The sequence below is a fragment of the Hipposideros armiger genome, unplaced genomic scaffold (genome assembly GCF_001890085.2).
Source record: "Hipposideros armiger isolate ML-2016 unplaced genomic scaffold, ASM189008v1 scaffold_578, whole genome shotgun sequence".
Taxonomy (NCBI): domain Eukaryota; kingdom Metazoa; phylum Chordata; class Mammalia; order Chiroptera; family Hipposideridae; genus Hipposideros; species Hipposideros armiger.
Window position 1 is genome coordinate 103142 of NW_017731928.1, and position 26135 is coordinate 129276.

Consider the following 26135-nt stretch of genomic DNA (forward strand, 5'->3'; position numbering starts at 1 on the left):
AAAGGAAACAGCTGGCACTCCAACCCAGGCCTGACTTGATCTGTAAAGATAGTTTCTGCCATTGGGGGTTATTGTTTTGGCTCAGTTTCCTTTCATTTAGCCAATTTTGCTCCTCATCAGTCTTTATACCTTTTTTCTCTTTTTTATATTTCTTAATGACTTGATTAATAAACAGTCCATATAAACAATGACCTCTAAAATCCTTTGTAAATTATTAGGAAAATTACTGTTTTAAATAACTGAATTCTTGAGCTGATTCCCTCAGTTTTATCTTCTTTGTGGCATGTATATAAAAATACTACTTTTTTAAACACTAGAATTAATAGCACATTGCTCCAATAAAGTCATTAAGGGATAGTAAAAATGAAACTTCCAATACAGGAACGGTTTCTTCTTTCATTTGTTCTCATTTACTCATTGACCTTTTGTTTTTTAATTTTACTTTTAATCATGTTTTTTAAAAAGTATTTAATAAAATCAGAGGCAATGGTAAAATGAACCACCATGAACATACCATTTACATTTTACAGTGACAAAGAATTTTATACATTTGCTTCTTAATTTTCCTTGCTACTAGAGTATTTTAAACTAAACACAAGTATGACATTTCCTCTTTAAATTTTCCAAAATACATGTGTGGGAAATGAAGATATTTTCTTACATGATTATAACATTATTTATCATGGTGAGCAAAATCAACGATAATTTCTCGATACTACCTAAATAGTACCTATTTAACATTTTTCAAATTGTCCCCCCAAATGCCATTTTACAGTCCCTTTGTTTAGAATGTGATCTAAACGAGGTCCACACATTGCAATTCTTTGTTATGTCTCTTAAGTAACTTTTCACTTTATTATCATTGTCATTCTTAAAATTGCTGTTTCCTTTCTCATTTTAGTTTTGCTCCCTATGGCCCCTTCTCCCCTTCCTGCTTTTACTCTTTGATTTGCCTTTATCATCATCAGGTTAGGCTGCATTTGTAACAATTTGGAAGAGCAGATACCAAGAGCAGAAACCAAGAGCAGGTACCAAGAACAAAGCCACTGGGAATGAGCCAATTATCAGAGTAATTTTATTGAGCACAAAAGGCAGTGTGGTTAGGTGATTTTTTGATCCTTTGTCTCCAGTACATTGATAGCCCTCTTTTTTTTTTTTTTTTTTTTAACCTACCAGTAGAAAGATCCTTACTTTACGGTGTTTACTGAGATGAGCATATCTTCCACTCAAGGATTTTTCAGTCACCTGTGTTTTGAAGTCCAGTTTGCTGTCGGGAATATGAAACAGCAAGTTAGGTTTGGACCTGATAGTAGGGCTCCTTGATGTATGACATGCTTTCCTGCTCTCTCCCTCCAGCCCTTTCGTAACAGCCTAAGGGCTGCAGACTTTATTGTCAGTCCCTTTCCCTGTCCCCTGTCATCAAATCTTGGTTGTTTATGTCACTTTGCTTCAAAAACCCATTCTCAGCTGGGGGAAAGGGTCATACAGATACTTGCTAATTTATTCATCTTCCCAGTAGTCAGTCCCGGAAACAAGTTAAAAAGCTTATCCTTTCTAAAGAAGGGTTCTAAGCAATGGCAGAAGGCTGGGGCAGAGGGCTCAGGTGGGCAGGCTGAGAGGCAGGGGGTGTTTGGGGTTAACCTGAGGGCCCTGAGACCCTTCACCTAAGCGAGTTGTCTCTTTGAAGTAAGATGTGGTAGAATCTATTGGTGCTCTGCATCTGAGGGAATAAACCCGCTCATTTAAAAAAGTGCTATTTTTGTCATGCAGTTGAGGTTTACTTTTTTAAACTTTGTATCCACCAAAGTTAGGTTGTTTATGACAATCAGATTATTACAGAATCATTTTATTGTAGTCTTTTATGGGTAACCAAAGTCTGCTTATGTGGGTCCAGACTTCTGCGTGAATGCTCTGTGCAACTGAAAATCATGAATAAATAGGAAGCATTCTGAAATCACAAAAAGGAGCCTGAGGAAATGCAAGCCGTGATGGTTCATGCACATGTGGGTGGTGAACTTTGAGAAGGAAAGGAGAAAAATGAAGGGCAAATATTGGCAAAATGTGTCCTTTTTTATTGGTCCCCATCTCTCATCTGACATTAGAATTACAGTGGGGTGTTGGATGTGCAGTTGGCCTGTGTCGTGTGGAAAAACTTCAAGTTGATGTGATTGGCCTCAGCATTTTTCTGTTGAGTTTTATTTTTTTACAAGTATTTTCATTTTCTAGTATTTTCTTTCCATTTTTCTATTAAGGTGTAATTTACATGCAGCAACAGCCATCCTTTTTAGTGTATGGTTCTGCAAGTTTTAGCAAATGCATATAGTGATGTAACCAACTCACAGTGAAGATAGAGAATAATTCCTGGTATCCTTTGTAGTCAACTCTCATTTTTTATCTCTGCAATTTAGCCTTTTCCAGAATGTCACGTAAACAGAATCACTAAACACAGTGCATGTGAAGTTCATCCAGGTGTTGCCTGTATCGGTAACTCATCCTTTTTTATTGTGAGCTGTGTTCCTTTGTATGGGGATACCACAGTTTGTGTGTCTGTTACCCAGTGGAGGGACAAAATTTGGACAATTACAAATAAGGTCATTATCAACATTTGCATTCCAGTTTTGGGGTGAACATAATTTTTCATTTCATTTGGGTAAACACTTAGGACTGAGATTGCTGGGTTATGTGGTAAGAATATGCTTAACTTTCTAAGAAACTTCCCATCTATTTTTCAAAGTGGCTGTACCATTTTGCAGTTCTACCCCCAGGGTATAAAAGTTTCGTTTTCACTGCATTCTCACTAGCACTTGGTATTGCCAATATTTTGTTTGTTTGTTTTAATTTTAGCCACTCTAATAGGTGTGTAAGTGGTATCTCATCACAGTTTTAATTTGCATTTTCCTAACAATTAAGCATCTCTTCTTGTATTTATTTGCCATCTATGTATCTTCTTTAGTTAAGTGTCTGTTCAAATCTTTCGCCTATTAAAAAAAAACAAAACTATTATTGAAGTTTGAGAGTTCTTTATATATTCTGGATATAAGCACTTTATCAGATATGTAGTTTGCAAGTATTTTCCCCGAGACTGTGGCTGTCTTTTTCATTGTCTTTATTTGCAGACACTTGTTTCATACATGGCTTCCTTATTTTATTGCAAACATTTCATGCACCATAGATTTCATGCTATCCCAGCACTACACTGCAGGAAAACATAGTGGAGTGTGCAGTGTAGAGTTTGTCCAAGACACAGTGAAGAGCAGTGGGCTAGGAAAGGCTTATTTAGGACTTGTTATTAAAAGCCATTGTCTATGCCAACAGAACAGGCATGCTATTGGTTTTATTTCTAATTGGTATCTAGAAACGCAACTTTCAATTTCAAGCCAGTGTATTTTATTATGGGAATGTGTTCTCCTGGAGCGTAGGTGAAACAGTTACAAAAGAAGTTTTGGTTACCTAAGAATGAAACTATGTTCTTTGCACATAGTGCACACAGGAGAGAAAAAGAAAGCCAGAGGACACTGAGACATTAGTGGTGTGAGAGTCAGCCCTGTATGACACGCGCTCCTGGCCAAGAGGAGTGGGAGACCTGACCCCCTTATTTCCCAAAGTTCCTGTTGTGCTTTGTGGGCAGTACAAGAGTTTCTCCGAAGGCAACTTTGGTAATGCACTTTTTTTCTTTTAAGCCAGTTTCCTAATCCTCTGATACTATTCTATTGTAATAAGTCAGATTAGAGAGAATGAAAGTGGTTTTCAGAAACTGTTATTTGTTTTAGCAGGTCCAAAATAAAAACTTCACAGTAAATATTGGAGAGGTATACACTGTACCTCCCTTGGCATTACCTAACATCAGGTACAGCCCACTTGTTTTGTGTTGGGCTCTCTCCATTGGTGTTACCCTGTTTCCTCCCAACCACCCACCCTGCCTAGGGTTTGCTTATTTCTTCTATATCCTGGAGGGACAGTGAGACTCTGTTGGGCTTTGCCCTTTTGAATGTTAGGACTTCATTTTTCAGCATTATTCACTTTTATCTTTTAAAATATGAGTTCATAGATTTTTAATACAGCAGGGGATTTTAGAGAGAACTTCTATTTCAGTCCCTCTATTCATGGATAAGAGAATCAAGGCTCAGAATTTTGAAGGGATTCATAATCTTGGAGTAGAGTGAATGAAAAAAATGGGCCCTGAGCACTCACCTCCTACTTCCCAGCCCTGTGTTCTTTCCAGGATGCAAATCGAGGAATAGCTGTCTTTGAAAAGTGCCTAGAAAGAGGATGTTCAAAAGAGCAACCCAAATGAGGTTTTCAGAATGCCACTGGATTTAAGGATAAGGGCAATTAATAAACAAGTGAGATCATTCAAGCTATCTCACGGCTATGGAGAAAGGAATTAAGTTGTCACAGCAAGGGCTGTATTTACAGCAACTAAATATCTGAGCTTAGCCTGAGAGTGCTACGGGAAGGTGGCCTGTGGTCGGGAGGGCTCCTGGTGAGGCCCACTGCTATCAGAGCACAGCGGGCCCTGCGACCACTTGTTGCCCTAGCTACTGGAACATGGACATCAGGACAGAAAGGGTTTGGACTGCAAGCTGTGGTGTATAAACTCGTCTTCAGTGCTGTGTAAACTGGGAAACTTGTGTATCAAAAGAATGTGGGAGATATGCTCTCCAGGAGTCGCTTAGAGGCCTTTTTAAAGAGTTCCTGCCCATCTGCTCTTTAATCTCTGATATGGGAGTGATACCTAGACCCACCGCAGGTTCAGCCTTAGGGCCACCCAGGAGCTGCAACAAATGTCAGATAGCAGGAATCCCTGGAGCCCCTTCATTCCAGCAGCCTTAAAAGGGTGCTGGTTTTTAGGAATGAGTCACCACAGCCAGCACTCCTGGAGTACTACTGTGTCTCAGGCCCTGTTTCAGCACTTTTTGTGTATTAGGGAGGAGCCCTTATTATCCCCGTTTCACAGAAGAGGAAACTGAGGCACAGGGGGTTTAAGTGATGTGCCCAAGGTCACAGAGGCTGAATGTGGAGCATCTGGGATTTGAACACTGGTTTCTCTGACTCCCAAGTCCAAACTCTTATGTAGCCTGTCACGCTGCCCGCAGTGTTCACGCTACAAACACCCACGCCTGGAATGCAGCATCCTGTATAGCAGCCAGTAATCCCACGTGGCTCCTGAGCCCTTGAAATGTGGCAAGTGCCACATGTTGAAATGATAATATTTTGGATATCTGGGTTAAACAGAATATATTATTAAAATTAATTTCATCTGTTTCTTTTGACTTCTTTTTTTAATGTGGCTACTAGAAATTTCTTAACTTCCATGTGTGGCTCACATTTTATTTCTACTGGAGGGTGCTGGCCAAGAGGATCCCAAGCCTATCAGTACGCTCCCCTCCATCTCTGTTTCACACAGGTGCCTGAGAGGGGCCATGGAAAGCAGGTCCCCAGCAGTGTGGGGTGGCTGTGGGCAGCTGGCTCCCCGCCAGCCAGGAAAGACCAGTCTCGCCTTATTGCTAAGAGAGGGAATGAGTCAAAACCAACATTTCCCGAGAGTATTTCACAGGATATTAATAGCAAAACCACTCTCTTCGTAAAATAAAGGCCTGGGTATGCTCAACGTTTTATACTACTTCCAATAGATATTCTTCCAGTATTTTCTCAAGTTGTTTCAAGTGTGCCTTAATTTTCTCATCTATGAAACGAAGGTAGTAGTCCCTACCGTATCTGGTTGCTCTGATGAATAATCAGATTAATCCATATAAAGTGTTGAGAAGAATGCCTGACACAGGAAAGCACTCAACAAAAGTCAGCCAGTGTTACTGTAACAGTAGTTGTCATGACTGCATTTAGTTGAAGGAGCAGCTGGATGGTGAATGGGAAAGGGTGCAGCAGGGCCTTTGGGGGTAGGGCCCCCTTTTGCATACCTGAGGTAGCAAATTTAGCTTCCCAGTTAGCTGGAGGCACACACCCCTTAGAAGATGGTGTGGTGACCCTCAGACATGCGTCCCACCACCCCCCATCCACCACAGCCCCTTGAATTGCAACAAGCTTCTCAATTGTTTTCTTCCAACAGCGTCTCTTGCCCTCCCCGAGAAGCCCATCAATATGCTCCTCTCCATCGCTATTTCCAGGAAGGGTTCAGTCTCCATCATCTGCCCCATACAGTGGCCAAGATCCTGGAAGTTTCCCAGTTACATGGTTAAACAAGGATAAACTGGTTTCTTTGCTGCAATACTTCTCAGAGCTCTTAAAATGCTGGTGTGCCTGGAGAAAGTCCCAGATGTGAATGCTGTGTCAAGTGTTTTTGCAAACCTACTTGATTTGTTTTTGGAAATATATTCCGGAACTAATGTTCTGTAAACTGCTCTCAGGAAAACTGTTCGTAAAGGTTCTGGCCAGCCAAAAAGGAGGCTTAGTGGTATCTCTTCCCCCACTGCCCTTTGCACCCATTTCCTGTCAGTACTGAGCTAGGAGCACTGCCAGACAGGCGCATGTCATTTTTTTTCTGCCCTAAAGCTCACAGAGAGAGATGGGTTTGGGGACACGATCTTAGTGAGGACCCAGGGATTCACTGTTATCTTTTAAGCTAGCAAATTGAAGACTTAAAAAAAAACTTTAAACCTTGGTGAGTTTTCCATTCGTACCCTTTAAAGCTTATACATAAAAGAACAGCTCCCCCACCTAGTTTCTGGAAACACATTCTTCTTTATTTTTAGAACATTCATTGGTTTTATGACTGTTTTTGTTTTTATGTTTTATCTTTTTTCCCCACATTGTTCTTTATCCATCGTCCTCTGATCCCAGTAGAACTGTGTCTCCTGTCCTATGTAGTCCTTGTCTGAAGGCTTCATTAACTCTCTGAATGTACCCAGTGAGCACAGGTCTTAGATCTACTGGAAGCAAGACATCAGGGAATGCCATGGCCTCCACTTTGTGTTCCTTGTGTGTTATCATCCCTTGGAGCCAGCTCAGAGGTGGTAGTGTTTGCATTTGTTTACATCTAATTGCATCTCAGACACCGTCTTCTTGGCTATCAATCTGCAAGTGTGTGTTACCAAATTGAAAGCTCTGTGAGAACAGGGACTGGCTTTCATGCCTTAGTCCCTCCCCTCCCTCTCTCCCACCCTCCCCTTTCCTGTAGAAGAGTCTTTCCAAAGTAAAATTGTCTTGTTTGAGAAACCCTCATGGCAACGTACTCGTTTATAAAGAGAGACTATTTTGCATACTACTTGTAGAACAATAACAACTAATAATTCTTACCACGTGGAATATGTAATGGATTCCTTCTTGTGCCACACTCTGCTCTGGGGGGAGGGGGGTCCATGTGCTATCTTATAATCCTCACAGCTAGCCTTTGAGAAATGTGATGTTATTATCCTCATTTTACAAGTGAGGAAACCGAGGCATACAGGCAGAAGGTGCAGCTAGGGTAGTGCTAAGGCAGGAATGTGCATGAGGGCTGGTCTGGCGGCAGAATCCCAGCGCAGAACCACTAATGGTTCCTGCCCAGCCTCCTCCTGGCTGTCGACCTGGGTGGAGCAGAAAGGGGACTTGCTAAAGCCTCCCTCTGCAGTCCTCACTTTGGTCCTGTGCTGTGATTCCCTGCCCACTTGGGCAGGTCACAAGGTAGCTCAGTGCCTTAAGGAAGTTCAGTTAAATTTTGATAAACCTTATGAAAATAGGGAGCAATAATTAACTTCTCAGCTGTTAATGTTAACATTCGAATTTCTGAGCCCAACCCCAGTTGGTGGGAAACACTCAATGAGTAACTACTGAATGAGCAAGGCCTGGTTGGGATGTTCTCAAATAATTCCAGTTATTTAGTAATGGAATATGTGTTTTCTTGTATGGCAATGTGAAATGAAGTTCATTTAAAACATTTTTACCCATAAATAAGCAAATATCAAAGTTTTGGGCTGTGAGGTTTTCCACTAATGATACCATCTTAAATTTTTATAATAGTTTCTTTTTCAGTATTGCCCCAAGTTTTATTCTTGTTTTGTTGTTGCTTGTTTTGTTCGACTCACCTAGCCCAGGGCCTTTCACAAAATAGGTGGCCCAATAAGTCACTTTTACTGTTCATTTACAAGGACTCCTCCACATACTTTCTCATTAAATTTTCAAAATAGCATTAAGATGGAAGCAGGTATTTATATGCCCATTTAACAGGTTGGGAGATGGGGGCCCAGGAAAGTGACTTAGAAAAGATCATTCTAGGATGTAAACAGCCTAGCTTATAGCTTTGAAATTGTTATTGTAAGCCAGAAAATTGTTTTTAATAGTTAGTCACTCTTCCTTAAGTGGTTCCTTTTAGTTCTAACTTACATTATGACTTTATGACTGGTAAATATAGAAAAAAAAATGCAGTATTTATTGGGTCCTTCCAATGTGCTAGACACTTTTCATGCATGATCTCCGATTGTTCTTCAAAGCAACTCTATTAAATGGGTACTGTTCTTACTCAGCTTTATGAGTGGGAGAAGGGTTGAGGGAGTCACTTACTTGCCCAAGGTCAAAGAGAGCTTGAACCTTGCTCCCCTTAGAGCACTTGATCTTGTGATGGTGTAAGCATCACAGCTTCCCCTTCATAGTCATCAAGGTCAAAACAGTTGTAAAAGCCAACATGAACTCACGTTCTTGGAATATAATGTTACACTGTAGTGAGTATGACTTGGCATTAGGGAGCACACAATTACCAGTTAGAGCTTGTTAACATGCCTAAGTTTTGTTTACATGCACATGTGAGGGTTCAAATTGCAAAATATTACACTTTTCTCCTAATGCAAATATACGTTTGATTCTTAGCAGTATCAGATGCTGTTTTTTTATTGTTTCATTTTTTAGAGCAATTTTTGGTTTACAGCAAAATTGAGAGGAAGGTACAGAGATTTCCTATATGTCCCCTGTCCCCACAAATGCACAGTCTCCCCCACGATCAACATCTTTCACCGGAGTGGTGCATTTATTACAATTGGTGAATCTACATTGGCGCATTATGGTCACCCAAAGTTCATAATTTACATTATGATTCCCTCTTGGTGTTGTGTATTCTGTGGGCTTGGACAAATGCATAATGACGTATCTATCATTATAGTATCATACAGAGTATTTTCAGTGCCCTAAAAACCCTCTGAATGCTCTGCCTACACATCCCTCCCTACCCCCAATCCCCATCAACCACTGATATTTTACTGTCTCCATAGTGTTGCCTTTTCCAGAATGTCATATAATTGGAGTCACATAGTATGTAGCCTTTCCTGATTGACTTCTTTCACTTAGTCATATGCGTTTAAAATTCCCCCAAATCTTTTTGTGGCCTGATAGCTCACTTATTTTCAGTGCTGAATGATATTCCACTGTCTGGATGTATCACAGTTGACTTATTCATTCTCCTACTGAAGGACGTCCTGGTTGCTTCCAACTATTAGCAATTACAAATACAGCTGCCATAAACATCCATGTACGAGTTTTTGAGTGGACATAAATTTTCAGCCTCTTTGAGTAAATACCGAGGAGCTCGATTGTTGGATCGTGCATTAAGAGTATGTTTAGTTTTGAAAGAATCACCCAGCCTGTCTTCCAAAGTAGCTATACCTCCTTGCATTCCCACCAGCAATGAAGGAAAGCTCCTGTCGCTCCACATCCTTGCCAGTGTTTGTTGGTGTTAGTGCTCTAGATTTTGGCCAGTATATCATTGTTGTTTTAATTTGTATTTCCTTGGTGATATATGATGTGGAGCATATTTTTGTATGCTTATTTGCCATCTGCATATCTTCTTTGGTTCAACTGCTATTCTAAGATTTGAACCAGGCCAGGTTGCTCATAAATTATTTAGTTAAGTAAGAATGACTAATTATTGAGACATTCTTAAAATAACCATAAAAAATGATTTTCTATTTCTGAGTGTCACATTTGAGCTTCAAGAAGAGGCATGCAAATGGTGCAGCCACTTTGGAAAACAATGCCACAGTTCCTCAAATTGTTAAACAAAGAGTTACCATATGACCCAGGAGTTCTTGTGAAATATCTATATAGAGGAATATTATTTGGTAATAAAAAGTAATGGAATATTGATACATGCTACAGCATGGATGAACCTTGAAAATACGCTAAGTGAGAGAAGCTAGACACAAAAAGCCACATATTGTATAATTCCATTTCTATGAAATGCCAGAATAGGCAAATCCATAGAGACGAAACATAGTTCAGTGATTGCCAGGTGCTGGACGGAGAGAGGACATGGGGAGCACTGCTAATGGGCACAGGATTTCTTCTTGGGACAATGAAAATTTTCTAAAATTAGATAATGGTGATGATTGAACCACTCTATGAATACACTAAAAACCACTGAATTGTGTACTTGGAAAGTGTGCATTTTATGGTATGTAAATTATATCTCAATAAAAAGTAACAATATGTGGGGGAAAGAAGATCAGAAAAAATATGCAGACCTCTTGTACGGTGCTTTCCACAAGAATGAAATTTTATTATGTAGCCCATGCTAATGAAACTGTTAGTAACGTGGCATTGCAAATTTGAACACTAGCCTCAATTCCATTATGCTAAAAGGTCATTAAAGAGAACTGTGGATGACTTTCTTTTTATCCTAATAGTGCATGTCATTTGATAAAAATGACTCTCTGTTATTAACAATTTCTGTTCAAAGGCAAGAGATTTGAGCAGGTGTACAAGTTATGTCTATGCGATTCTCAGTAAAAATGTTCATGTGTCTGTAGTCATGGTGAATATTTGAATCCTTAATGCTCATACTGTTTTTAAGATTTTAAAAATTAATTTATTTTCAATTACAGTTGACATTCAATATTGTTTTATTAGTTTCAGGTGTACAGCTTAGTGGTTAGACATTTATATAGTTTATGAAGTGATCTCGATTAGCTTAGTACCCACTTGGCACTGTATATAGTTATTACAATACTATTGACTATATTCCCTATGCTGTACTTTATATCCCATTGACTATTTCATAACAACCAATTTGTACTTCTTAATCCCTTCACCTTTTTCACCCTGTCCCCCAACCTCACTCCCATCTGGCAATCATCAGTTTGTTCTCTGAATCTATGAATCTGTTTCTGTTTTGTTTGTTCATTTATTTTGTTCTTTAGGTTCCACACATATAAGTGAAAGCATATGGTATTTGTCTTTCTCTGTTTGACTTATTTCACTTACCATAATACCCTCTAGGTCTATCCATGTTGTTGCAGATGGCAAGATTTTATTCTTTTTTATGGCCAAGTAATATTCTATTGTATATATGTACCACATCTTCTTTATCCAGACATCTATTAATGGGCACTTGGATTGCTTCCATATCTTGGCTATTGTAAATAGTGCTGCAAGGAACGTAAGGATTGTGGGATTGCATAGATGTTGTTTGGGAGTTGTTCAGGTGAGTACCCAGAAGCGGAATCACTGGATCATAAGATAGTTCTATTTTTAATTTTTTGAGGAACCTCCAAACTCTTTTTCCATAGTGGTTGCACCAATTTGCAATCCCACCAACAGTGCACCAGGGTTCCCTTAGCTCCACATCCTCGACAGCACTTGTTTGTTGATTTATTGCTGATAACCATTCTGACAAGCGTGAAGTGAAGTGATATGCCATTGTTGTTTTAATTTGCATTTATTTCTCTGATGATTGGTGACATTGGGCATTTTTCATATGTGTATTGGCCATCTGTATGTCTTCTTTGGAGGAATGTCTATTCAGGTCCTCTGCCCATTTTTTGATTGAATAGTTTTTTTGGTGTTGAGTTGCGTGAGTTCTTTATAAATTTTGAATATTAACCTTTATCAGATATATCATTTGTGAATATCTTCTCCCATTTAGCAGGTTGGCTTTTTGGTTGTTTTTGAAACTAATACTATTTTTAAAGCTAAATACAGAATTGCTTGCTAAAATGATTAATGTGGTAGAAATTAGTTAGGCTAATTAGGTCAATAAATATGATTGTAACCTATTAGAATAAAAGGTCAGAGCGGTAAAAGAAAGGGAAGTATTAGGTACTACAAGATGTTTTCGACTCTAAAGAAACACTTCTATTCCTGCATGTTCACACCACATAAAGTGTACTGAATAATAATTCAGTTTATTATTGTTTATTATTTATGAATAACAAGTAACACAGGTTACTTGTTAATGAAATGTCTTCCAGGTATGTTAGAATTTACATGGATTATTCTCTGTTAGAAATTATAGCCTTTTAGTGAGTAGGGCTGGTGCCTAATTCTTTTCAATTTTTTAATTTAAATAAGTGTTCCTTGTTTCCAGTTAGTTCCTTAATTCATCCTCTGGTTTTCTTATGCCCAAGTCCCATCTGATAATTCTTTAAGACTATATTTTTTTCCCCTTAGTGGCCAAAAAGAGTGAATTCTGTACAATGTCTTGAGTTTTTCTCAGTGCAGGTATTCTTTTCTTTTCTATAAATAAATCCAAAAAGTCAAAATATTCAGAAGACATTAAGTAAGGATTACTTACTTTTCACAAACTAAGTGACATATTAAGTTGTCGGAAAAGTCATGTCGCATGTTTGCAACAGATGGCACTAGTTCATTTTTGGAAGTACTAGTCTATATTATTGCTATGTCATTTGACATCTGACAGTTCTAGCTTCATTCTAAAACAAAATTGAGCTATTTGGTTGAGTTTTGGAGAATTTACAACAAATTGAAGATGGAAGACCAAACTGTGCATGTTTGCCATATTTTACTGTTTTACTTCCATAAAGGGAAGAACACATGTCAAGCTTGTGAAAAGTTGCATAAAGTTTACGGTGACAATGCTCTACAAGAACATCATTGCCAACAATGGTTCACGAAATTCTGTGTTGGTGATTTTGATCTCAATGACGCTCCTCGGTCAGGGAGGCCCACTGAGGTTGATGACGACAAAATAAAGGCATTGATCGAGTCAATGTTACACGACACGAGAGATTGCAGAAACATTGAACATCCATTATTCAAGCATTCATGACCACCTGAAGAAGCTGGGATACATAAACAAGCTCGATATTTGGGTTCCGCATAAACTAGAAGTTCATTTGACGGTGCCTATAAACATCTGCAGTATGCTCATTAAACGTGAAGAAAACGATCCTTTTTTTGTGAAGTGACTGATAACTGGTGATGAGAAGTGGATTGTTTACAACAATGTGGTGCGCAAACGGTCTTGGTCCTGACTTGATGATTATCCTCAAATGACATCAATAGCAGACATTCATCAGAGGAAGGTTATGCTCTCGGTGTGGTGGGATTTTAAAGGTGTCATGTTTTTCGAGCTCCTACCAAGGAACCAAACATTTTGAATGTGTACTGTCGGCAATTGGACAGTTTGAATGAATCCATCATCCAGAAAGGTTCAGAGCTTGTTAATTATAAAGGAGTTGTGTTCCATCGCAACAACACGTGACCACACAAAAGTTTGATCACCCATCAAAAATTATTGGAGCTTGGAATCGATGTGTTTCCACTTGTCTCGCTCTCTTCAAAACTCCTTGCGTGGTATAACATTCAATTCAGATGAGGCTGTAAATCAGCACCTTGTTCAGGTTTTTCCAAATCAAGACAGGTCCTTCTATGAACAAGGAATTATGAAGCTCACTGAAAGATGGCAAAAGGATATTGAACAAAACGGGTGATATATCATTCATTGATTGATCTTTGTTCTTTATATAAGTAAATGACCTTTGAAAAACATAGACAAAATACGTCATGACTTTTCCAGCAACCCAATATATTCTTTTTAAAACAGCTTTATTGAGATATAATTCACGTACCTTAGTGCACCTATTTAAAGTATCCAGTTCAATGGCTTTTAGTGTATTCACAGATACATGCAACCACCATCAGAGTCAATTTTAGAACATTTTTTTATCACTTGAAAAAGAAACCCTGTACCCTTTAGCTATCAACTCTCATGTCCCCACCCCACCCCCACCCCTAAGCAAAAACCTTTCTGTCTCTGAACTTCTCATGTATGTGGGGGGGTGTGGTATCTCAAACTCTCTCATGTATTTGGGGTTCTCATATGTACACATGTAATTGAATTTGGCTATTTTCTCCTATTAGTCTGTCTCATGTTGATTTAATTATTAAATCAGCCAGAAGAACCTAGAAGAATAGAGGAAAGTTGCTTCCTCCCCCACACATTAAAGCTTTAAAGCACATTTATGAGCTGATAGGCAAGATAACTGATTGAATTATGTTTTTACTCAAAAATGTGTTTTGGCAGGCATTTTTGTGCTCATTCTGTTTATTGTGTGATTGATGGCTTTGAAGTTGAATATTCTCACTAGCAATACAAACTTCAAGCCAAATTTGAAACTTGTGCTTCTCAAAACATTCACATAAATATGAATCACATGGAGACCTTGTTAAAATGTAGATTCTGGGGGCCGGCCGAGTGGCTCAGTTGGTTAAGAGCTTGCTCAAGAATGTGAGCTCTGAGCAACAGTGGTTCGATGCCCTGTCCGAGCTGAGCTGCCACTGAGCTGCCAACAGGTGGCAGGTCGGCTCAGCTAAAAAAAGAAAAAAAAAAGTAGATTCTGATTCATCAGGTCAGGAGTGGGGCCAGAGGGTCTGCATTTCTAAGTTCCCAAGGGTTGCCAATGCTACTGGTCCAAGGACCGCACTTTGAACAGCAAGATTGTGTAGAACCCCAGAGGGCTAGGCAGAGTTGGAAATGAGTAGCGCTAATCTGCCATTACGCATCATAGTCCCAACTGCTTGTTCATCCTCTCTGAGTTTAATCTACCTCCTTAACTGAGCCCTGAAATAAGTTAATTTTAAAAATTCAGAGGCATTGAATAGCAGCGATTCTATTCTTACATTTTGCGTATTATAATGATCAAAGACAGTAATAGAATAATACCATGTCTAACTTGTGCACTTTCTCTAGTTCCTGTGTATTGTCTATTAGCCTACCCACCTCTCAGACCTCTTTATATTGTATCTCATTGACTATCAAAAGTGGTGAATATGAAACATCTGCGTTTCCATTCTCTAGAGCTCTGTAGCTGCTTTTGCCCCTTACTGTATCCATGGCAAAGAAGAGTGGATGGAAACCACTTAAATCCCAGCAAGACTATTGTTACCAAATGAAATGAATCACTTGGAATTGTTTCCCTTAAGTGTAGGCCTGACTTTCTAATACCTTAAGTGAGCATTTACAGAGACTTCCAGGGCAGCTAATTTCAAGTCCTTAGTCATTTGCATGAGTGCAGATTGAGGCTCGCATGTAGAGTCCACAGCGTGTAGAGCTTGATTTTGTATGTAATTTCACTACAGAGTCATCATTGTGAGATGTGTCAAATTCAGTTCTTAATGTGAAATAGATGTGGCTTGAAATGTAATTACGTGCCATCTGATTTGTTACAGAACACAAAAATAGTCACAATAACAACAAGAGGAAAATGAGAACCAGGAAATGGGAGAAAAGGAGTAGCCTGGCTGACGATGTGGCAGTGTTAAAAAGCAGCTTAGTGACAAGGGCGCTTTCTGTCTATGGCAACAAGACGGACAGCACAAGGGAAAAAAGGATCCACAGAAGAACAAAACGCTTTTTATCCTATCCACGGTTTGTAGAAGTGATGGTGGTGGCCGACAAAAAAATGGTGCTATACCATGGAGCAAACCTTCAACACTATATTTTAACTTTAATGTCAATTGTAAGTACATTAAACAGAAGGTGACGTATGAGGTGCCTGAATGTGCCATTGGGGAATGGGTTTCCGGGCAGTGCTTTGCGGGATCATTCACAGCTGGCATTTTAATGATTCACGCAAGTGACTGAAGAGAAAATAAGATTGGTTATTCATTGGTTGCTTTTTTATGATGACAGTAATGTTTATCAATATTGAGTGTTTATTCTGTGTTAGACAATGTGCTTCTTACTGAAAAGGCATCACTTCTAAGTCTTCTGGCAACTCTGCTAGGTAGGATTATCACCCCCGTTTTATAGATAAGAAAACTGAGCCTCAGAGGAGTTAGGTCGCTTTCCCATGGTAAAGATAGTAAAGATAGTAAGTGGCTTACAAACTACATGTGATCTTTAGCATGCTCAGTTCCCAAAACCAGTGCTCTTTGTCTGACTTATGAACTTGCACAGCCAAGGATGGATCTCCAGTATGGCTTTTGGATGCTGGCTGTGAACCAAAGTCATTCATGGAGGTTTACAGAATGCAGCTGCCTGCTTCTATCCTCTTCCCGAGGATTCAACTTAGCCTTGGGGTGAGGCCTAGGAATCTCTATTTATTTCTATTCCCATTTTGCATTGAAAAAGCAATACATTTGCATAATTTAAAAAATCAAACATAACAAAAAACAATTAATGAAAAATAAATGTCCTTTCCCACCCGGTCTCCCAGGCCCTTTCCCAGATGCAACCACTATTAAAAGTTCTTTTGCATATGTTTCTAAAAAGAGATGTAATGTAAGCCACATATATAATTTAAAATTTTCTACTAGCCAACTTGAAATAAAGCAAATAGGTAAAATTAATTTTAATAATGCATTTTATTTTACATCCAAATATTATTTAAAAAATTGTTACTGAAATATTTTAATTTTTTTATACTGTCTTCAGAATCTAGTATGTGCTTCATGCTCATAGCACATCTCAGTTTGGACTAGCCACATATCAAGCTATACTAAGGCTCAGCATAGCATTCCCTTTAATGGATTGACCTTAATTTATTTGAATAGGAATCAGCTTTTTATGTATTCCACAAATGAATGTGAAAAGAAGCCATGTTTAGAAACATTGCTTTAGAATTTCTTCTTCCCTCTCCCTGGCCTGTTGTTCTCCTTGTCTTTCCCCACACTACTGTGAACCAGTCCCCCATGCGCCCCACCCCACACCCCAATCAGCCTCTCTCTACCCTCCCCTTAATCCCCTTTTCCATGCTCAGTCCCATGTTCCAAGTGCCCCAGCCCTCTCACGTCCTGGAGCAAAGAAAGAAAAACCTAATCAGACCTTGCACAGACTCCGCTGCATTTCCACCCCATAAATTCAGACCTGTCATAAGAATTTGCAAGCATGGACTTTGGGTCAAATTGACGTAGATTGAGAGCTCTGGCTTTGCTATTTACCACTGTATAATCTAGGATGAGCTACTTAATTTCTCTGAGCCTTATTTTCCTCATTTCTTGAGCAGAGATTAGAATAATACCTAGCCCAGAGTTTTGCTATAGAATTAAAGGCAAACACATATGCAGTTTTCAGCAAGGATCTAGTCCACACTAAGCATTCAATGAATGTTAACTCTCATAATTAACAATAATAATGGGAAAAAAAATAGGTTACAGGTAGTGGGGAACACAAATGGGTGGTAAACACAAAGATCAGCAGGATTAGCAAAGGTGTGGTTGATGTGAGATTCCATAATTTGGCAATCTGGGATGAAAGAACTGGACCAAAAATTAATATCCAGTATTTTGGCATAGAGAACTGTTAAGTTGTGTGGCCATGCAATTTCCAAAGAAAACACTTTGAAATTTAAATTTGTTAGAATTTATTATTATTTGCAACTTCAAATTTTACAATAATTATTTGCAAATGACTTTTAATAAATGTGTGTTGAATGAATGAAAATTCAAAACTAAAAAATGCATATGTTGCATGAAATGTAAAAAGAGGTGGAGCCTCCAAATAAGTGAATTGCTTGTTGTTTACACAGAGTTCACAATTAACTTTGAAAAATTTATCTCGGTTGCAGGTCGCCTCCATCTATAAAGACCCAAGTATTGGAAATTTAATTAATATTGTTATTGTGAACTTAGTTGTGATTCATAATGAACAGGTAATAAAGTTTTTTTCTTCTTTCTTCTATCCGTATCCGAAACGGCATATATGATTGGTGTTGGTACAATAAACCAACCATAATTCTTTTCTGTATTTAGGAAGGACCTTCCATATCTTTTAATGCCCAGACAACATTAAGAAACTTTTGCCAATGGCAGCACTCAAAGAACTATCCAGGTGGAATCCATCATGATACTGCTGTTCTTGTAACAAGGTATCTGAATGCCTTGTTGTTCAAATCTTTGTTTCCGGTCAAGTTGATGGGATGAGGTTGAATATTGCCAGTAGCCATCCCCTAGTACAAGGGTTTTCAACTTCGGCACTGTTGACCTTTTGGACCAGATAATTCTCTGTTGTGTGACTGTGCTGTGCACTGCGGGACGTTTAGCAGCATGCTTGGTCTCTACCACCCACTACATGCCAGTAGCATCCTCCCTCTTAGCTGTGACAACCAGCAACGTCTTCAGACCCTATGTAGGTTTCCAGGTAGGGGTAGAGGAGTAGCAGGGTGGGGGTAGGGAAGCACAGAGTAACCCCTGGTTGAGAACCACTGACCACTAGGTGCCAAGCAGGCAGTGAGAGAGTTCGACTGGTCTGAAAGGAAATGCCCTCGTCGTGGGGGCAGCTCCTCTTCAAATTGAGCCGGTTGTTACCAGGCAGGATATGAGTCCTGTGTTGCCAACTTTTATGATTTTGCAAAAAGTTAGAGGTATGGATTTTTCTGCTAGTTTTTAAATGGTAGCTACTAGCTCAAAAATATTTAAAAAGCTGTACGGGGCAACAAATAGGCATGCTGGTTCAGTTGTGCCGCTTGTCATTCGCCTCTGATACGGTCACAAGCACGCACTCTTCAACAGAAATGAAATGCCTGAGAGCCTTCTCAGGAATGTTTGTTGAGAAACTAGAATCACTTCCTCCATGGTATGAAGAAAAATCCTGGTCGAGAGGTTTCTACTTGCCTGTGCCCACCCCCGAGGCAGAAGAAGACATTGCGGTGTAGCTTTTTATCCTTAAATCAGTGGTTGAGTTGCAAACCCCTGGCCTTGTTAGTTTGCTTGTTGTAACCTCCTTCCCTAAAGTGGGTGCTGTTGTGAATTCCTAGAAGACTCTAAAGTGTTTACTTGTATTGACGTCTCCTCTTTGGTGTCGTCAAGGCCCTAAGTCTGCTTTGCTTTCAGACAGGACATCTGCAGAGCTCATGACAAATGTGACACCTTAGGTGAGTCTGCTGTGTGTGTCCTCTGTGCCTACAACAGTTTACTGCATGTTTTTATTCCAAGCCACAATTGCTTTTTAAAGTAAATCCTTGTTCTTCTCCTTCTACTAGGTCTTGCCGAACTGGGAACCATTTGTGATCCGTACAGAAGCTGTTCTATTAGTGAAGATAATGGACTGAGCACGGCTTTCACAATAGCCCATGAACTAGGTCATGTGTATGTGTCCTTTCCATATTTTCATTTAATCCACAGTGATCTAAAACTTTCGTTCCTTCGCCACCATGAGCATTTACTTGACTGTAGAGGGTGAGAGATACTTCCCGAGTCATAACAGAGTTTGCAGGTTTGAAGAGCTTTGAACCTAATTGGGAGAAATGACTTAGATTTCTGAAAGTTGAGTACGTACAGTACACCCTCTTTGGCTGTAGCTCATGTGTATTTGGTTTAAATGCACAAGTTTTCTATGCAAAGTCTAATATTCTTCTTTTTTCCTGGGAACCCATCCACTGAAGCAGAGGACTTTTCTGATTGTAACTTCTTTGTCTAGGAGGCTCCCCCATCATGGCTCTGGCTCACAAGATTTTCACAAATCCAGATCAATCCTGATTCTAGTTATACAAGTCTATAGTTCAGACACTTAGTCCCTAGGAACAGAGATATCTCTTTCAGGGAAGAGAATGAACCAAGATAAAGCACAGAAAACATTTACTAATTTTGGTCCCTAAGTGGTCATTATGAAATTGGCTTTGCCTTTTTGTTCTTTCAAGACAAAGCATGGTTAGAACACATGGCAAAACAATGCAAATTTTATAGAAATTATTCTGGTTTTTGATCTGCATTATTTTCTTTCTAGAATGATTAAATTACTTACACTATATTTTTTTCCAATAACCTTCTCAGAAGATGTTACTAATATAATATAGTTGTATATCACTTTGCATGTCAGATGTTAGCTTTATAACTAAAATCATGTATTAAGCAAGCTTTCTCATTCACCAATTTTTTAAGGCACCTATGGTGCAGTGTTGTGTGCTAGGCTTAAAGCAAGATGCATATATATAGAGAGATATCTCGAATTCAGTTCAACATGTAATGAGTATATTTTAAAACTAGTACCTCTCAAGCATATTTCAAAAGCCTACACCTTTTCTCCAGAAGGATATTGTCAGATGTCTAATATTTAGAGCACAAAAAAGGCTTGGCTTTCTGTTAAGCAGTTGTGTTGGGCCAGAGTCCTGCTTAGTCAGCTTCCTCTCGGTCCTTTTGTTTCTGAAATGTTTTCATGAAACTCAAGGATTTCTTGGAACGCTATTTGAAAGCTACTGATGCCACCAGTGTTTCCCAAAGCACAAGAGCTTTAGCACTAATTCTAAAAGAATGATCTGTAAAAAATAAAAAAGGAGTTTTGTAGTCTGGTGATTTTAAAAAATGTTTTCCTAGTCTACCCTGCTTGGAGTCACTAGGTTAAATGCTATAAAGTAAAGGCTCTGACAAGCTCTGTATTAGCCTGTTGGTTTTGTCTAACTCAGTTTTCTCACACTTATTTTAACAGACTCTTTTAGGCATTTTTGTTTATTTGTTTCACATAAAATTTAGTAAATTCCTTTCAAACTTTAAATTAGAGAGTAGATTTGACCATAAAGAGTAGGGTAGCATTTCAACAGGGCAGCTATTCCTATCCCAGGAAATGGAATAGGAAAAGTTACAGAGATAGGGATCTATTCAAAGGACAGACAGTTTGTGTGATTAACAGATTAACATTTCCCCCAATATATGGCTAGGAAAAGTACACTATTTAAAGAAATATAATTAATTTCCTGTTAATCTCTTTCTAACAGGAACTTAGAAACTCCTTTTCTAAGCTCTTAAAAAGGACAGCCAGTTTATAAAGCTGATGTTTTAAGGAAAGTGAGAATTTTGAGTAGCAAAAACGAAATATTTTCAACTATAGAGAAAGCTCAATGCGCGTAATTAACAAACATCACACACACACACACACACACACACACACACACACCCGCCCCATGTGGTTGGAATTGTTCTAGGAGCTTTCATTTATATTATCTCCCTTAATCTTCATTATCCTCATAGGTATATATTATTGTTTCTTTGTGTTTGACTTAGCAATATTACATTGCCCTACATCTAGTAGCTAATGCTGGGGTACCAGCATATGATGCTGGGGTACCATCTCTAAGATAGAAATCAGCCGGGAGCCAGATACCCAAGTTCTGGACTGAATTGTTGCCTATTTTCTTTGACTTGAGGAAAATGTATGCTGTTTCCCTACCGGTAAGGTGGGGTAATACATACATACCCCATCTCAAAGTGTCAGGAAGTGTAAAGTGAAATGACTGGTGAAAGGTGTGGGCTGTTAGTTAAACGTATAATAAAAAGTATATTCCTAACCCATTAATGAACTGTTTTTGTTTTGGTGCTTTTTCTCATGTAATTAGGTTTGGTCATAGTTTAAGGAAACTGAAAATCTACATATTTTCTAAGGAACCTTTTAAAAATTAAATGTGGTTACAGTCATGGCTTTCTGATAATATAAAACCAAACTGTTGTTGGGGGAAATAAGCAATTGATGTTGTATAGAAACGGCTCCTCCCTTCTGGCATCAGCTTCAGAGACACACAGAATCTAAGCATTAGGACTAATTTGGGAGGTAATTGAGTCTACTGGATACAGAAATCTTGACACAATATCCCTGAAAAAAATCCTCCACAGCTTGTCTAACAAGAGTCATATATATGAAATATACATATATTCCAAAACAAGAGGTTTTAGAATCAGAGAGAAGTGGATTCCAAAACCAGCTCCCCCATCTTAGTAGCCTTGTGACCACAATCAAGTAATTAACCTGCTAAAACTCAGTTTCCTTATCTGTAAATCATGGATGGCAATAGTATTCATTAGATCAAATGAGTAATTAAGCGAAATAAAGCATCTAACACGTTTAACACACTGCCTGGTGTGTTGTGAATGCTAAAAAAGTTTTGGTTATTGTTTAGTAAGTGCCTAATAAGTATTTATTATTATTTAGCCCTGCTATGAGCAAATGTGCCTGACATTTAAATGAAAAGAAGTTTTCTGTTTACATGATGAAATAAACGATTTTGTCAAGTCATGGTGGGGGTGGGGAGTAAACCCCAGGTCCTTTGCACCACAGCGAAACAAACAGCTAAACTAAGGTTTGAATGTTTTGTTCATGTTGGGTTTGTTCATATAGGTAGTGTACTGACTGTGCAGCTGGGAACTAGAAACCCGGGCAATCATTCTTTTAAGAAAATGGACTCTTAAGCATTGAGAACTACTTTTAAGTTTGACCAAGACAGTTCGAGTTTTTCCATCTCCAGGCAGTCATTCCATCTGGCAATTATTGCATGGCCCAAATTTTTAAAACAAAAACCAAACACAAGAGAAATGAATGGAATAGACTTCACAGACTTTTATCCCAGGTTTTACTTTTATCTAAAGCAAGTCTGCACACTTCTGTCTGATTCACTTATTTCCATGTTTCAAGATGAACTCGTGAAGGAAATTCCTCCCTAAATGTCAAATTAATTATATGCATCCATTCTGTGATTGGGGAATGTCACCCCGAGAGGAAAGACCCTCTGAGCCTGTTACCCAATGGATAATTACTTAAGCTGAGAATGGATGTTTCTGGATTGAGAAATGCTTCCTATCACTCTTTCCCCCACTTCCTCTGGCTAAGCCAAGAATGGCAAATATGTGTGAATGTTGCTGCTGAGTTCCCTCCCAGGCCCCAGATGACACTGGCACTCCATCACAGTCTTCTCTGGAGGTGGGAGGGTGGAGACCTGGAATTGTTTAAGAATCCTTTTGTGCCCAAATTCTCAGGCAGCCAGTAACCAGTCATTGGCATTGGCATGAAGCTTGACTCATCTTTGAGTTGAGCCCGTTGAGTCGGCACGCCTCTGGTTTCCATGCTTGCACCCTTCCTTAGTGGGTTTTATGGTGCATAAACTTTGCATACCTTTCTAATGATGTATCTACACGGTTATGTCACTTGTCAACATGACCCGAAAAGGAGGAGATGCCAAGACTCACGGTGAGCCTCCTATTAGGAAGCCTTTGGCTTCAAGTTTGACACTTGACTGACTCTGTATTCACAGCGTTATCATAACCTGCTAAATCCTTGACTGTACAAATTGGCCTTTAACTGCTTATTAGCAATTCCAACTACTGTATTCTAGCACTATCTACAGCATGCTCAGAGCCTCTGCAATTATAAAAAGTACACTTCAATCAAATAATGGCCCAATCCACATCTTTTTTTTTATACACTAATGGCACTTTGCATTAAATTGGGTGGGAATTTAGTTTTATTTATACTTCATCTTTGTGTAGTAAGTTTTGTTCTGCTCACCAGGATTCAGGTTCTTATCCACAATGTAGAAGTCAGTTAAACTTTTTTCTTAGGTGCATTCTCTCTTTTTTTTTTTATTAATTAAAGTTTATTGGAGTGACACTTGTTAATAAAATTACATAGGTTTCAGATGTACAATTCTGTGATACATCATCTATATATCACATTGTGTGTTCACCACCCAGAGTCAGTTCCCCTTCCATCACCATATATTTAATCCCTTTTACCCTCGTTTACCATCCTCCTCCCCACCTCTGGTAACCACTAAACTATTGTCTGGGTCTATGAGTTTTTGTTTCTTCATTTGTTTGTCTTGTTCCTTTGTTGTTTTCAGTTTTATATCCCCCATATCAGTGAAACCATATGGTTCTCACCTTTTTCAGACAAGTGCATTCTTGAAAGCAAGCCTAACAGCTTGATCCCTTGGTGTTCATTGACATTCTTACCATTGTCTCGTTGGCCTTAGGTTTAATATGCCTCATGATGACAACAATAAGTGCAAAGAAGAAGGAGTAAAGAGTCCCCAGTACGTCATGGCTCCAACATTGAACTTCTACACCAACCCCTGGATGTGGTCCAAGTGTAGTCGCAGATACATCACTGAATTTTTAGAGTAAGGCTTGAACTTTCTTGTAGAACAAACTTCCGGTGTCTGGCCTCCACGTAGTGAATTAATTGTGGGAAAGAAAATGTAGAGTCAAGCATTCCTTTTGAGTTGTTATTTTTGTTGACATTCCTTGGAGGAGGGAAAAAAAAATACTCTCTGACATCTGTGCAGTTCACATCCTTGCCAGAGTTTAGAAGATTACAGACTGAGCTAAAGAGAAGGTTGGGATCTTAAAGACAATATGTAAATGTTGCTTTATTCTTGGAAAAGATAAGAAATCTGTTCAGGTCTTAGGGTAGGGACCATGAAAGTGATTACATGATGAAGGAAACCCGCAAATATTTATGGGCTTTTAACTTAGTAATTTTGGCTTAGAAAGGAGTAGTGTGAGGCCATCCCAAATAAGGTTATCTGGATGGATAAAAATTGCAGCAGCCCTCATGTTTTTGAATTGAGGACATATTCTCTCTCTCTCTCTCTCTCTCTCTCTCTCTCTCTCTCTCTCTCTTTCTCTCTCTCTCTCTCTCTCTTTCTCTTTCTCCCTCCCTCTCTCTTTTCTTGTTTTGTTTTATAAGCTCCCTGCCAGGCTGCTCAAAGATCCAATTACATTATACAATATCCCTGTGTCACAGATTTATTGCTTTTCTCTCCCAGAAGTACGAAAGGTTAAGTGATTGTCCTAAGGTCACTGGGTGTATATTTCTGCAACCACAGGGAAGAGGAGGCTTTATTAATCAGAACTCACTGGGTGTGAATTTTCCAGAAGAAGTGTTTGTAAAAAAGCCAAAGAACTGGAGGGTTGCTGTTTTTCTCTTTAAACAGATGGCCTAAGGTGTTTCTTGGTATAGTTATTGATTTCACTCACTCATCTGTTCAGCAAACATTTACTAAACATCTGTTGCTGTGGACAGGGCCCCAGGCTTGGATGAAAAAGACACTATCTTTGCCCCTAAGAAGCTTACAGTCTATTGGAGAAGATGGTAAAAAATAAACAAAGAAGATAATTGCCACAAAATGTGATAAATGCTATAACAGATACATATATCCTACCAGCTATGTTGTATGCATAACCAGTCAGCCCACAAACAAGTATACACCAAAAGTATAATTTCAGCTTCTAGATTTAACCTTGGATAAAAAGAATAAAACAAATAGAAGAAAGGAATGACTCTCTCCACCATTCAGAAGGCAGGACGGCCTTCACTTTCATCTGGAGGCGTTGACAAGTCACATCTCATCCACTGCTCTCACCATCTGTATTGTTTTGCTTTCCATAGCACTGGTTACGGCGAGTGTTTGCTTAACGAACCTGAATCCAGATCCTACCCATTGCCTCCCCAGCTGCCAGGCCTGCTTTATAACGTGAATAAACAATGTGAATTGATTTTCGGACCGGGTTCTCAGGTGTGCCCCTATATGGTAAGTGTTTGCAGGCTCTTTCTGCCTTTATAAATTGATGCAGGACTTTTTTTTATTCATAGGTTTCCATCAGGTTCTCACTCTCATGTAAACCACTGGTGGAAAAGTTGATAATGGTCCATTGACTCTTAATGATAATAGTAATAATGATGATGGTGATAAACAGTAATAGTACCCAGTGTGGGATGGTGCTTTCCCAGCACGTTCTCATTTCATTCTCATGACAATCCAGAAGGGAGGTGTCATTATTGTTTGCATTACACAGTGAGGCTCAGAGAGGACAGGGCTACCGAGCTGGTAATGGCAGAGCTCAGCCCCTTACTCTCCTTGTCTCCTTTCATGCCCACTGACCTGTCTAGGTGACCTTTACTGTAGGAACTCTTCTAGACTCATAAAGGTAATTTCTGAGACAGAACTGTTTCCCTGTTTTCGCTTGTCAGGGCTATGTCCTGTGACCCGCCCTGGGGCTTAAAGTCATTCCTGGTGGTAGCTCAGCTGGTGGGTGTATGATATTTTGATATATGTGTTGTGGACATTTGGACCGATGACATGATCCAGTGGTTATCAAGTTGCAGATGAGCAGAACTGTGCTTCTTTGCCTCAAAGAAGCACTAAATGTTTCCATTTAGTGGAATATTATACAACAATTAAAAATTAACTACAGGGCCGACCGAGTGGCGC

At 39.1% G+C, this 26135-nt stretch overlaps 1 protein-coding gene across 1 annotated transcript in view; it reads left to right on the forward strand.

The window, feature by feature from the left end:
- ADAMTS9 (ADAM metallopeptidase with thrombospondin type 1 motif 9) overlaps positions 1-26135 on the forward strand; it is a 175043-nt gene that overhangs the window by 12747 nt on the left and 136161 nt on the right. Inside the window, exons 4-10 of the mRNA XM_019624086.1 lie at positions 15391-15680; positions 17730-17813; positions 17914-18029; positions 18994-19034; positions 19143-19248; positions 23895-24041; positions 25313-25454. Of these exons, the coding sequence (XP_019479631.1) occupies positions 15391-15680; positions 17730-17813; positions 17914-18029; positions 18994-19034; positions 19143-19248; positions 23895-24041; positions 25313-25454 (926 nt within the window). The remainder of the gene's footprint in view (positions 1-15390; positions 15681-17729; positions 17814-17913; positions 18030-18993; positions 19035-19142; positions 19249-23894; positions 24042-25312; positions 25455-26135) is intronic.